Raw genomic sequence first — 12,505 nt, 5'->3', positions numbered from 1 at the left:
AAAAAAAAAAAAAAAAAACCAACACACTTTTTTGTAGTATCAGTGAATATCAAGTACCCTGAAATAAATCTAACAAAAGCACACAAATCCCTTACAGAAAACTCTATAAAAGTTAACCAGGAGATACTAAAGAAGGCATAATAAACAGAAAAAGATGCTATGTTCATAGATAAGAAGACTTAATACTGTGAAGACCTATAGCAAACTCTCTTCAAACTAACTTATAGATTCAATTCAATATCAATCCCACAGAATTTTTTTTTTCTTTTGAGACAAGGTCTCTGCTATCCAGGCTGGAATGCAGCAGCACGAACATGGCTCACTGCAGCCTCCACCTCGAGGCGCAAGCAATCCTCTCACCTCAGCCTCCCATGTAGCTGGGACTACAGGTGCACACCATCACACCCAGCTAATTTTATTTTTATTTTTGTAGAGACAGGTTCTTGCCATGTTGCCCAGGCTGGTCTCAAACTCCTGGCCTAAAGTAACCCTCCTGCCTCGGCCTCCCAGAGTGCTGGCATTACAAGCATGAGCCACTGTGCTTGTCTCCACAGAAAATTTTGTTTTAGGAAAGGGGTCTATAACACTTACATGAAAGAGCAAAGGGCCAAACAACAGCAAGAACACTTCTGGTTTCTGGAGGGCAAACTTACCTTGCCAGATAGCAAGCCTTACAATAATAAACACAGTGAGGCATTGGCACAGGATAAACAAATTGATAAAGAGAACAGAAAAGAGTTCTGAAACAGAACCACTCTTGTAAGAAACAGAGAGAGGGTGTGTATGTCATGACTGTCTTGCTCTTGAGTTATTACTTCAGAACATAAAAAACTTTTACTGATTCATCAAATATTAACTGCAGAGACTTATTTCAGATTAAAATTTGCTAAGCAATTCCCTGATTGACTGGGGACAGAGAAACCCACTAAGTAAATGCAAAAACAGCAATTCTGGCCTTGGGATTCCATAAACCTTCTTAAAATTATGTAACAATTTTGTGTGCCTATGCATACCAAGCATTTTTATGTCGGGAGGCTCCACAGCTTTCATCATGATCCCAAAGGAACACAAAGGTCCCCCCAAAAGAGATGAAACCACTGCACTTAAATAAATACAAAGGTACAACCAGTTTTCAAAAGTTACAAGGAGGGGAAAGGAAGTCTACGGCAAAAGGAAGAAAATAAAAAAGGAACATTGATATTTTGTACACTGTTTAAACTGAAAAAAAGCTATTTTATTTTGAAATAATTATAGACTCAAGGGAAGTTGCAAAAATAATAAAGAGAGATCTGATGTACCCTTCACCTGGCTTTCTCCAATGGTAGCATCTTACATAACTTTGGTACAGTATTTAAACGAGGAAACTGACGTGGGTGCAATCTATAGACCTTATTCAGGTTTTGCCAGTTTTTACACACAATCATTTGTGTTTATGTGTGTATGGTACTATGTAATGTTATCACATGTCCATATTCATCTCACCACCACCATATTCAAGACAGAATTGTTCTACCACCATTAAGGAATCTCCCCATACTTCCACTTTATAGTCTCACACCAACCATTAATCTCTTCTTGTTTAAACTTTTAAAAAGAATATATTTTTAAGTATTCTACCTACTTTTGTAATACATCCAAAGGAAAAAAGGAAACACTACAATAAAAGCTTTATGAAATACATGGAGAATTATTTATTGCAGACCAGTACCTCACAAATACTGGTCTGAACTGGATGCATAAAAACATCTGGGGAGCTTTGTAACAATATAAGTTCTTACTCTTCCTGGAGTGTGCATCAGTAGCTATGGGGGAGAGCCAGATATCTATGTTCAAAATGCTCCCCAAATGTATACACATATGAACATGTGTGTTCATATGTATAATACTATACGTAAATCTGTATACAGATATGCATGTCCATATAAATGTATATGTACTAGTGTGCACACATATACAACTGTAAATGCATAGAAAATTTTTATTAGAACACACTGTAAATCCTTTATAGCAGCTTCCTTCAAATAGGAAGGTATGAGGAGAAACCAGAACGTTTTTTTCTTTCCCCCGAGATGAAATCTTGCTCTGTCGCTCTGTCTTTGAGGCTGGAGTCCAGTGGCGTGATGTCAGCTCACTGCAGCCTCCGCCTCCTGGGTTCAAGCAATCCTCCTGCCTTAGCTTCCCAAGTAGCTGGGACTACAGGTGCATGCCATCATGCCCAGCTAAATTTTTTGTATATTTGGTACAAACGGGGTTTCACCATGATGGCCAGGCTGGTCTCGAACTCCTGACCTCAGGTGATCCACCTGCCTTGGCCTCCCAATGTGCTGTTAGCAACTGCACCCAGCCCTCCCCTCCCCTCCCCGCCTTTTTTAACACAAGAAAATGGGGGACTGCTGAAGGTTCTCTGTGTTCAGGCTAAAGTCTCTATGGTCCTCTTAACATCGCCCAGAAAGGTTTCTTACTTTTCTCTTTAACCTTCTGTACATTTCAATTCTTTTTTTACAATCAGCATATCTTACTCTGTAATTTTTTTGTAGAAGGAAAATTGTTTCTACTAAACTTTCATTTTCATTTGCCACATTTGAGAAACCATTAGCACAGCGTAATGTATTTTTGTTTGTTTTTGCGACGGAGTTTCACTCTTGTTGCCCAGGCTGGAGTGCAATGGGGCAGTCTCTCGGCTCACTGTAACCTCTACCTCCTGGGTTCAAGTGATTCTCCTGTCTCAACCTCCTAAGTAGCCGGCACTACAGGCACCCGCCACCACGCCTGGCTAATTTTTGTATTGTTAGTAGAGACAGGGTTTCACTAGGTCTAGTTTCACTAGGTCCAGGCTGGTCTCAAACTCCTGACCTCCGGTCATCCGCCCGCCTCAGCCTCCCAAGGTGCTGGGATTACAGACGCGAGCCACTGCACCCAGCCAGAAATGTTCTTTACAGACTTATAAAAGTATCTAGGAACCCAGGGATTCATATGGGAAAAGGAAAGTGTCAATACATCGACACGAAATCAAATTTGTGATAAGCTCTGCTAGACCTGAAAAGAATTTATTCTGTAAGTCTGGTTAGCACCTTCTACAACAAAGTAAGTTGTAGGTATGCACAATAAAATACTTCTCCTTTAGTAGAAATGGCAATAAGATGCAACTTGAATGAACTATTTCTAAAAATGTATGAATATATGGGTAAGACCACAGACTTAGGGACCAAAAAATGACCTAAGTTTTAATTCCAGTTGTGCCATTTACTACTTACATGACATAGGTAAGTTGCTTACTCTCTCATGTGTCATTTTCCTCACTTTTAAAATGAGTTTATAACATTCACCATCATATCCTCTTATAAGGATTAGATAAAATACACATGGAGAGTTTCTACTACAGCTTCTCAGACATAGTAATGGAAGTTACGGTCTGACCATATTAGCTCAAACAACAATGTGTAAAGAGTTAAAGCAATGCAGTGGAAAGACCCCAAGTGGAAGGCTAAAAGCATGAAGTCCATTTCATTAGCTATATTCAAGTTTTCAATTCATTTCTCTTTGTTGAAATTCAATTTATTTACCTGTAAATAAAACTTGCTGTTTCCTTAAGACCGAATGAAAAATGTGTGAAAACACTAGAATATTCAAAGCATTATGAAACTGAAATGTATTCCCCACTGAGTTAAAGGTATTGGAGCCAGGAGTGGAAGAAATATTCTGTGCATAAAAGACAGGCATAGGCTGGGCGCAGTGGCTCACGCCTGTAATCCCAGCACTTTGGGAGGCCCAGGTGGGCGGATCACAAGGTCAGGAGTTTGAGATCAGCCTGGCCAACATGATGAAACCCCGTCTCTACCAAAAATACAAAAATTAGCCGGGCATGGTGATGCACGCCTGTAATCCCAGCTACTTGGGAGGCTGAGGCGGAAGATTCGCTTAAACCCAGGAGGCAGAGGTTGCAATGAGCTGAGATCATGCAATTGCACTCCAACCTGGGCGACAGAATAAGACTCTGTCTCAAAAAAAAAAAAAGGCATAAAGGCTGGGCATGGTGGCTCACTCCTGTAATCCCTGCACTTTTGGAGGCCGAGAAAGGCAGATCACTTGAGGTAGGAGTTCAAGACCAACCTGACCAACATGGTGAAAACTGGTCTCTACTAAAAATACAAAAATTAGCAGGGCATGGTGGTGCCCAGGTACTCGGGAGGCTGAGGCAGAAGAATCACTTGAACCCGGGAGGCGGAGGCTGCAATGAGCCGAGATCGTGCCACTGCACTCCAGCCTGGGAGACAGAGCAGGACTCCTATTTCAAAAAAGGAAAAAAGGACAGGCATAATGAATTCAGAGTTAGATTAGCCCAGATGTGAATCCTTAGAATTATTATTAGATGGAGGTTGGAGTCAAATGATCTGAGTCAGATCACCACCACTGACTTTGCATGTCAAGGATGTCATGCATGTAAAATGGTGACACTAATGGTATTAGCCTTCTAGTGTTGTAAGGATTAAATGGGAAGATGCATGTAAAAATTTTAGAACAATGCTTGGTATGTAGTTCTCATGTTTAATTTCTATTATTAATATGTCTTAGTTTCCTCAACTTTAACATGCAAAACCCTACCTAAGAGAGCTGTCATGAAGAATAAGTGAGATCTCAGTAAAGTATGTAAAACAATGCTTTAACGGAAGCCGATTATAACAACAAAAATAAGACAAGCAGACCAGATAATCTATCTTTTCCAGAATTAATATGCTATAGTTGTATCATTTTTCTTACATATTTTTCATCACATTGATTTTTAGCAAACTAACAATCACACTTAAGAAAAATTTACCAGGATGGGACAAAATTATATTAAAAAAGATATTTCATAAAGGTACATTTGGAAAGTATAGCAGTATTGTCATTATACTTTTAAATACTTGAATTCCAAGTCAAAAGAAAAGTTAGTATATTTTAGCAGAAGGAATTATATTAGAACTTAGAAGTTTTGTTGGGCATGTTCTTTTAGCTCATAGTTTTGTAAAGAAAAGAGGAAGAAAAACAACGGGTTACACCCTAGTGCTTCACTATTGCCTTTCCTCTCCAGCTCTCAATCTCTAAAAACAATGAAATCATTCAAATGGTCAGTGACAATTTTTAAAAATCAAGTTACCAGTTGCTACCACCTACTTTCTATTTGGTATTAAAAATTTAAAAATATCCTCTTATCCTCTTATGTGAGGCGTGGTGGTGGGTGTGTGTGTTTAATCCCTTACTTCTTCCCAGGAGTCCCACACTAAGTACCATGGCTTTGACAAATTATTCCTCATATAAAAAAAGTCCTCATTTAGGTCTTCTTGAAGAACACAAATATAGGTGGAGTGGCCATTATTACACCACAATTCACTGGTCTAGATAATTCCTGTAACATCAGTCCCAGTAACCTGGAATTTATTGGATATGTATTTGTGTGACTGACAGAGTGCTTCTGAGAGTCTTTGAGCCAGAGCTGATCCAAGGATGTTCTATTCTAGACTCCACAGGAAAATATTCTTTGTACTAAATTGCATTCACACAGCATTAGGGTAAAAGCATCAACCACTCTAAGCCATGGGTAGAGTGGAAAACCATTTTCCCATAAATTTGTATCACAAAATTAGGCAAGTTATTGATTAAAACACTGAGGCTAAGAGGCAACCAACTAACTAGAAGAATCTGTCTTCCTGAATAGGCAGTCCTCACTGGGATTTAAACAGAAAATATGTACAAGCGACTCAAGGCGCTGCCTAGAAAATCTAAGAGGTTTCAGCTCTGAAAAGCACATGAATCACTTCCCTCAGACACTTATTTATATACTAAGTATATTAGGGTATAAGAAAAGACCAGAGCTCCCTCCACCAAAAAAAAAAGAAGAAGAAGAAGAAAATGAAACAACTTAAAAATGCTGGCACTTAGAAGTAAAATGAGGCTTATTATGGTAAAACCAGCCCCAACGCTAGCCACTGGCTATGCAACTGTACAGTATTTTAAAACCATATCAAACAACAAAATAAAATTGACTCAGCTAGATAAATGTCCGCACTCACTTTTTGATTTCTCGGAGCAGCATTCGGATAAGAATGGCCTGAAGTGGTTCAACCATCAATTTCCTCCACATATCCAAAGCTAGCTGCCAGGAAAAATGAAAATCATCAGGGTTGAATTACTTAGTATATGCTTTTTACATTTGTTTAAGGTTTTTTTTAACTAAAAATACTTATCAAAAGAAGTATTTACACTAATAGTTCAAAATTCAAATAAAACCTAAACAAAAATTTTAAAATTCAAAGAAAATAAATTTCTAATTTGAAATATCAATGACCATTCTACTAGCCCTATCAACATTATTAAGGCTTTATTATTAAATGAAAATCTTAATTTTAGGCCAGGTGCAATGGCTCACGCCTATAATTCCAGCACTTTGGGAGGCCCAGGCAGGTGGATCACCTGAAGTCAGGAGTTTGAGACCAGCCTGGCCAACATGGTGAGACTCTGTCTCTACTAAAAACACAAAAATTAGCCAGGCGTGGTGGCAGGCGCGTATAATCCCAGCTACTCAGGAGGCTGAGGTAGGAGAATCACTTGAACCCAGGAGGCAGAGGTTGCAGTGAGTCGAGATCGTGCCATTGCACTCCAACCTGGGGGATAAGAGTGAGACTTCGTCTCAAAAAAAAAAAAAAAAATCTTAATTTAGGCCAGGCACAGTGGCTAACGTCTGTAATTCCAGCACTTAGGGAGACCGAGGTGGGCAGATCACGAGGTCAGGAGATCACGACCATCCTGGCAAACACGGCAAAACCCCGTCTCTACTAAAAATACAAAAATTAGCCTGGTGGGGTGGCGTGCGCCTGTAATCCCAGCCACTTGGGAGGCTGAGGCAGGAGAATTGCTTGAACCTGGGAGGTGGAGGTTGCAGTGAGCCGAGATCTTGCCATTGCACGCCAGCCTGGGACAGAGCAGGGCTCCGTCTCAAAAAAAAAAACAAAAAAACAAAGAACAGGGTCTTTTTGTGGTTTTAACTCTCATTTTACTGCGTGAAGCTGGGGATTCTTTAAGGTTTATTGTCCATTTTGGTTTCTTTCCTGTGAAACGCCCATTCCTAATTTTGCCCATTAGTCTGTTAAAGTTTCTTGTTCTTAATAAAAGCTAGAGTTTTTTTACATACTGTGGAAATTAATCCCTTGAAAGTTTCAGTCTGTCCTAGTAAATCAACTGCTCAGTTTCTTTATTATGTTTTGGTAAAAATATATTAAAGTTTAATATACTCAAATTTACCAATCTTTTCCTTTATCATGGGTTTTTTTTTTTTTTTTTTTTTTTAAGAAATCCTTCTCTGCCCTAAGGTAAGAGGCATGTGTGTGCTCCTACTCTGCCTTCCAAGTTTTCAAGCTCTGCCTTTCACATTTCGGTCTTTAAACTTCAAATATATTTTCCCCACATAGAGTATAAATTATTCCAGTACTGAAAACCAATTTTTTTTTTGTTTGTTTGACTCTTCTCTTTTTCCACCCTAACTATATCCAGATAGGCTGTTGCTAGCCTCTCTATTGTTTCCCTAGGGTAATTTTATTCTGATCCATTGGTAATTAAGCATCTGTCTTCTCACAAGGAACACTGTTCAAGTTTTGCCTTTCTTTCTTCTTAAATAGCATGAACGGGGTTTGGGGAGGCAATATATGAAAAACTGGTATTTTATACATGTGGTAGAAGGGCAAACTGGTAAAGGCCCTTCTGAAAGGCAATGGGGCAGAGCTGTGAAACTTCAGGATGTGCTTCAACAGAGGCTCTACTTCCTGACACCCAGTCTATAAAAAGTTCTGCTCATGTACCAAGAGATATATACATAAATATAACTCCATGAGCATAAGATTTTTCTCTATTTTGTTCACTGTTGTATTCAACATATATAACACAGAGAGGTTCAAAAATAATGAATGAATAAATGAATAGTGGTGTTCACTGCAGTGTTGTTTGTAATAACAAAAACTTAAAAATTGGCCGGGCGCAGTGGCTCACGCCTGTAATCCCAGCACTTTGGGAAGCCGAGGCGGGTGGATCACAAGGTCAGGAGATCAAGACCATCCTGGCTAACACGGTGAAACCCCACCTCTACTAAAAATACAAAAAATTAGCCGGGCGTGGTGGCAGGCGCCTGTAGTCCCAGCTACTCGGGAGGCTGAGGCAGGAGAATGGCGTGAACCCGGGAGGCACAGTTTGCAGTGAGCCGAGATCGCACCACTGCACTCCAGCCTGGGTGACAGAGCAAGACTCTGTCTCAAAAGAAAAAAAAAAAAATTAAGGGGATAGTTTAAAAAATTATTCTGTATCTCTACAGAATATTAAGCTTTCATAAAAAACAAACTTATGTAAAAAAATATTAATAACAAAAAAAGGGAAGAAATATAGGTTGTAGAACTTTACGTGTGCCATTATATTGCAGTTTGAAAAATAAAATGAAAACTGCTGCATGTGTGTGTCTGTATGTAAATATTTGTAAATACACTGGTAAAGTTCAGAAAAGATGCAGACTAAATTATTTACAGTGATTTCCTCCGGGAAGAGAAGCGTGCTTGACGGTGCTGGTGATAAGGGAAAATTTTAAGTAAATCATTCACTTACAATGCTACTAACTAAAAGCAACTACTGTTAGTATTTTGGTATTTCTCACTGATCCTTTTCTCTACATCATCTTTTCCCTACAATTGTATTTGTATTCAACATATACCTATAATTTTGTGTGCAAATTTTTTCATAAACCATGTCCCCTTTGTTAAAGTTTCTATGAACAATTTTCTGCTATTAATTTATCCAGTTGCCTACTTTTATAACAAAATCATATATATAATACATTCTTCTTTCATGCTTTTTATTGCTGAATGTTGGATGCTGAAATTTTACACTGTTCAGCCATTAGGCACCCTATTAACAATGATTGCAAAGAATACTTTTAAACATTAAACACTTTTATCATATTTATTATTTTCCAAGTATGGATCACTAGGCTTAGGACTTGGGATTACTTGGTCAAAAGTTATTAAGTATTTTAAATTGTAATGAAAGAAAGACACTGATCAATTTCTTTCAGAAAGGATTACACTAACTTAAATGTCTACTAATGCTGCCTCTTAGCCTCTTAGCCATTTATTTCCTTCATTAATACAAATCACAAGTTAACATTAATTTCCTATTTGGCATCTGCTTCCCTTACATGAACTTACAAGTTTTTGTGTGCAGGGACCTTCTGTCTGTTCATCATTGTATTCCCAGTGCCTGGCTACTCAATAAAGATGTATTAAATGAATAAACAAGCTTGTACAATATTTCTTTCACAGTCAGCATAATTTTCCATATTTCAATTTGCACTGTACCTCAAGAACTTGAATGAACTGACCAAACTGCCGATTTTTGTTTTACTCTGAATTTAATTACTTTTATAGTAAAGTTACAATAAATTTGTTAAATTCATAAATTTGTGTTTCCTCTCCTCTAGCCTGTCTTTTAAGTACTTGTCCCTTGTACTTTTAACTACAGGGCCGTCAACACTTTATACTTGTTTTTGAGTTTTTTCACAATGCAGAACCATTAACCCTATCATTCATCCATTATAAATTTAATTATCAAAAGAGTAGTTGTCACATCTTTTTCATCCCTCTAAGGATTCTTAGGAAATCACTATAGCATTTTATTTAGGATATTTTAAATCCTGACCATATTAAGCTAGCCAAACACATTTTTTAAGTGTCCTTAAAAAATGATGCACAAATTACCTCAATGTATAAAAACATACTTATGTTTGCTAGTCATTTAAAGAATTTCCTACCTCTCCTATTTCCATAAGTGGTTCATTCATATCTACACCACCATAGCCATACTGAAGGTCCGCTTCTGTTAATTTATTCTTTTTAATAAACTGGGTGTTGAGATACCTGGAAAATAAATGTAATATCAATGGATATTAAGTTAAAGTCAATAGGAAAGCAAATAACTTGCAACTTTAGAAGAATATTTTTAAGGTTACATATCAACCATGGAATAGCCTACTAATAAATCCAAAAGAAATGAATTAGGTAGAGATTAGAAATATAATAAAAATTAAAATTATCAGCCCACCTTTCTCTGCAAGCCCTTACCCTTCTAGCCAACAGCTCTTATCCAAGTTTCAGAATTTCTACAATCTCGTTTGCTACTTCCCAGACTCTTCTTGGGAAAGTCAAGATAAAGTTCACTTTCCAAAAATTAAACAGAGAATGGTTAAAAGATCAAAGTCAAGTTAGCTTTCTAATTTATATTCTAATCACCAGGAAGAAATGCAATTTTTCATTTTTAAACAAAAAAGATCACAATCAGTAGGTAAGAAAATGGAACAGAGTGTTACCGATAGTAAGTATGGGCAAGATTGACAGAGATAAGATGACTTTGTCTACCAAAGGAATATGAATTATAATAAAAATGTTTAATATATTTTAAGACTAATAAATGTGATTAGCCTTAAGAATAACTGAGATGAATACAGAATTCTAAAATAAAACATGGAAAAAGGACTCATAACGTTCAAATGTGTACTTTTTAGGACCCCAGATTTCACTCTAATGCCTTTAATGATCACCACCTAAAACTATTCATTTGAAAGCCTCCGCTAGTGTAAACAGCTACTGATAATACAGCATTTTAGGCAACAACCCATGAAATCTATATGTGAATATATACACTTTTCAAAGTTCACTATACCAAAATGAAGCATCCACTCAGACAATTTAAAAACAAAGACAACTAAAATAAGACAAAAATTTTGGGAAACAAACACATAATTCCTGGCCAGGTGTGGTGGCTCACGCCTATAATCCCAGTTCTTTGGGAGGCTGAGGTGAGAGGATCACTTGAGGCCAGCAGTTTGAGAGCAGCCTGGGTAACAGCGAGACTGTTTCTAAAAGAAATAATGACTCCTAGAAAATTGACTCCAAAGTGGTATATACACAACCATTTACACAAGCTCCACCTCCATATTCACTAGTGTCAAGGCTCTAGACCCCATGGCTTACAACCTTGATGTACCATTTGACATTTTAGTGTCCTCTGACCATAAGTTACAAAATCATACTCCTTTTTTCCCCCTTTAAAATGCCATTTATTCCTTCCTCTCTATCCTCACTGTAATTCTCAAAATTTCATGCTGAGTTTCCAACCATGCCTTCCAGCTGAGGAAAGAGGAGTAAGATTGAGAGACAGAAGTAAAAGGTAGAGACGGGATGGCCTCTCTACCTAAGTGCCCCATCCCAGATAATCTAAGGGTAGTCCCCTTTCATCTGAGTCTCACAGCACAGACACACCTTTCAGGCCCGCCCTGAACCGCAGAGGAGTTAGCCTTCACTTCCCAGCCCCTAAGCAAGTAACTATTTAACGCACAACTGTTTTACTTTCTTCACAGTAATTGCTACTACATGAAATAATCCTATGCTTTTATTGGTTTCTTTTTTTGTACATTCATCTCCTCTCTAGAATGTAAAGTCTAAAAAGCAAGAACCCCCTCTTGTAGACAGCATCCACAGTAGTGGCAGGCAAAAGTCAAGTCCTCAAAAAATACTTACTGAATGAATTACTGAATAAATAAACGGATAACATTCCAGACAGCCAGGATAGCAAAAGCTAACAGTAGAACACAAACTTGGAAAAGCAGCCTGCAGCCAGATCATAAAAGCCATGAATACCAGGAAATAAAAGTAATCACTAAATTTATTGAGATCACCTGTCAGACACAGCCCTAAGCATTTTATGAGGCTGAATACTATAAGACAGATGTATGTGGTACTCCTATGATCATTTTATACATAAGAAAGCTGCAGCCTAGAGAGGTTAAAGAGCTTGCCAAAGGTCAATCAGCTCCTAAGTGGCAGGGCTGGCACGGAAACTCAGGAGGTCTTCCACTCCCATTCAATACGCATCAGCCGAGGGTGTACTGTGTGCCAGGTACAGTATGAGGCACGGAAACACAAAGATGAAAAGCAAAAACATGATCTCTGCCCACACAGAGCTCACTCTGTGCTAGAATATAGAAACAAATGTAAGATTTCGTCAAGGAGGGGTGCTCCCTCAGTAGAGGGTACTTAGTTGTCATATCATTACCATTTACATATGCCTTCCAATATGGAATCTCTGCTCCAAACCGGTTTTATTTTCTGGTCACTGGAACCAAGACCATTCCGGTAACCTCACCTAAAACATCAGAATCCCTTATCTCATCCTTTCATTTTGCCTGCTTTAATTAGTCAGTCTTCCTGTCTTCCTAAAGTATTCATCACCTCCTCCCACTACTTCCTTTGACTTCCAATGTACTTGCTTACCCTCTACCCCGATCATGTGAAACACTTTTATGACTGGGCTCTACTTCAGTTTCTGGCATCTTTAATTCATCTAAAAATTCTGCTGTCAGGATGTCACTTCCCTATTCAGAATTCTACAGGAGCTTTCTTTAACTATGTAATAAGTGTAAACTGCTTAGCATAGA

The 12,505-nt window shown here is 38.1% G+C and overlaps 1 protein-coding gene across 3 annotated transcripts in view; it reads right to left on the bottom strand.

Annotated features, from left to right (window-relative positions):
• The window catches only part of CUL2 (cullin 2), an 86,126-nt gene that overhangs the window by 39,607 nt on the left and 34,014 nt on the right, over positions 1 to 12,505 (bottom strand). For all 3 annotated transcript variants that reach the window (XM_008002789.3, XM_008002790.3, XM_008002791.3), the window contains exons 5-6: positions 9,824 to 9,929; positions 6,051 to 6,133 (exon numbers count right to left, since the gene is read on the bottom strand). In XM_008002789.3, coding sequence (XP_008000980.1) covers positions 6,051 to 6,133; positions 9,824 to 9,929 — 189 coding nt within the window. The remainder of the gene's footprint in view (positions 1 to 6,050; positions 6,134 to 9,823; positions 9,930 to 12,505) is intronic.

The sequence above is a fragment of the Chlorocebus sabaeus genome, chromosome 9 (assembly GCF_047675955.1).
Source record: "Chlorocebus sabaeus isolate Y175 chromosome 9, mChlSab1.0.hap1, whole genome shotgun sequence".
In the NCBI taxonomy this organism is placed as follows: domain Eukaryota; kingdom Metazoa; phylum Chordata; class Mammalia; order Primates; family Cercopithecidae; genus Chlorocebus; species Chlorocebus sabaeus.
The sequence above is the reverse complement of the archived record's forward strand: the minus strand, read 5'-3'. Positions and strand labels throughout refer to the sequence as shown.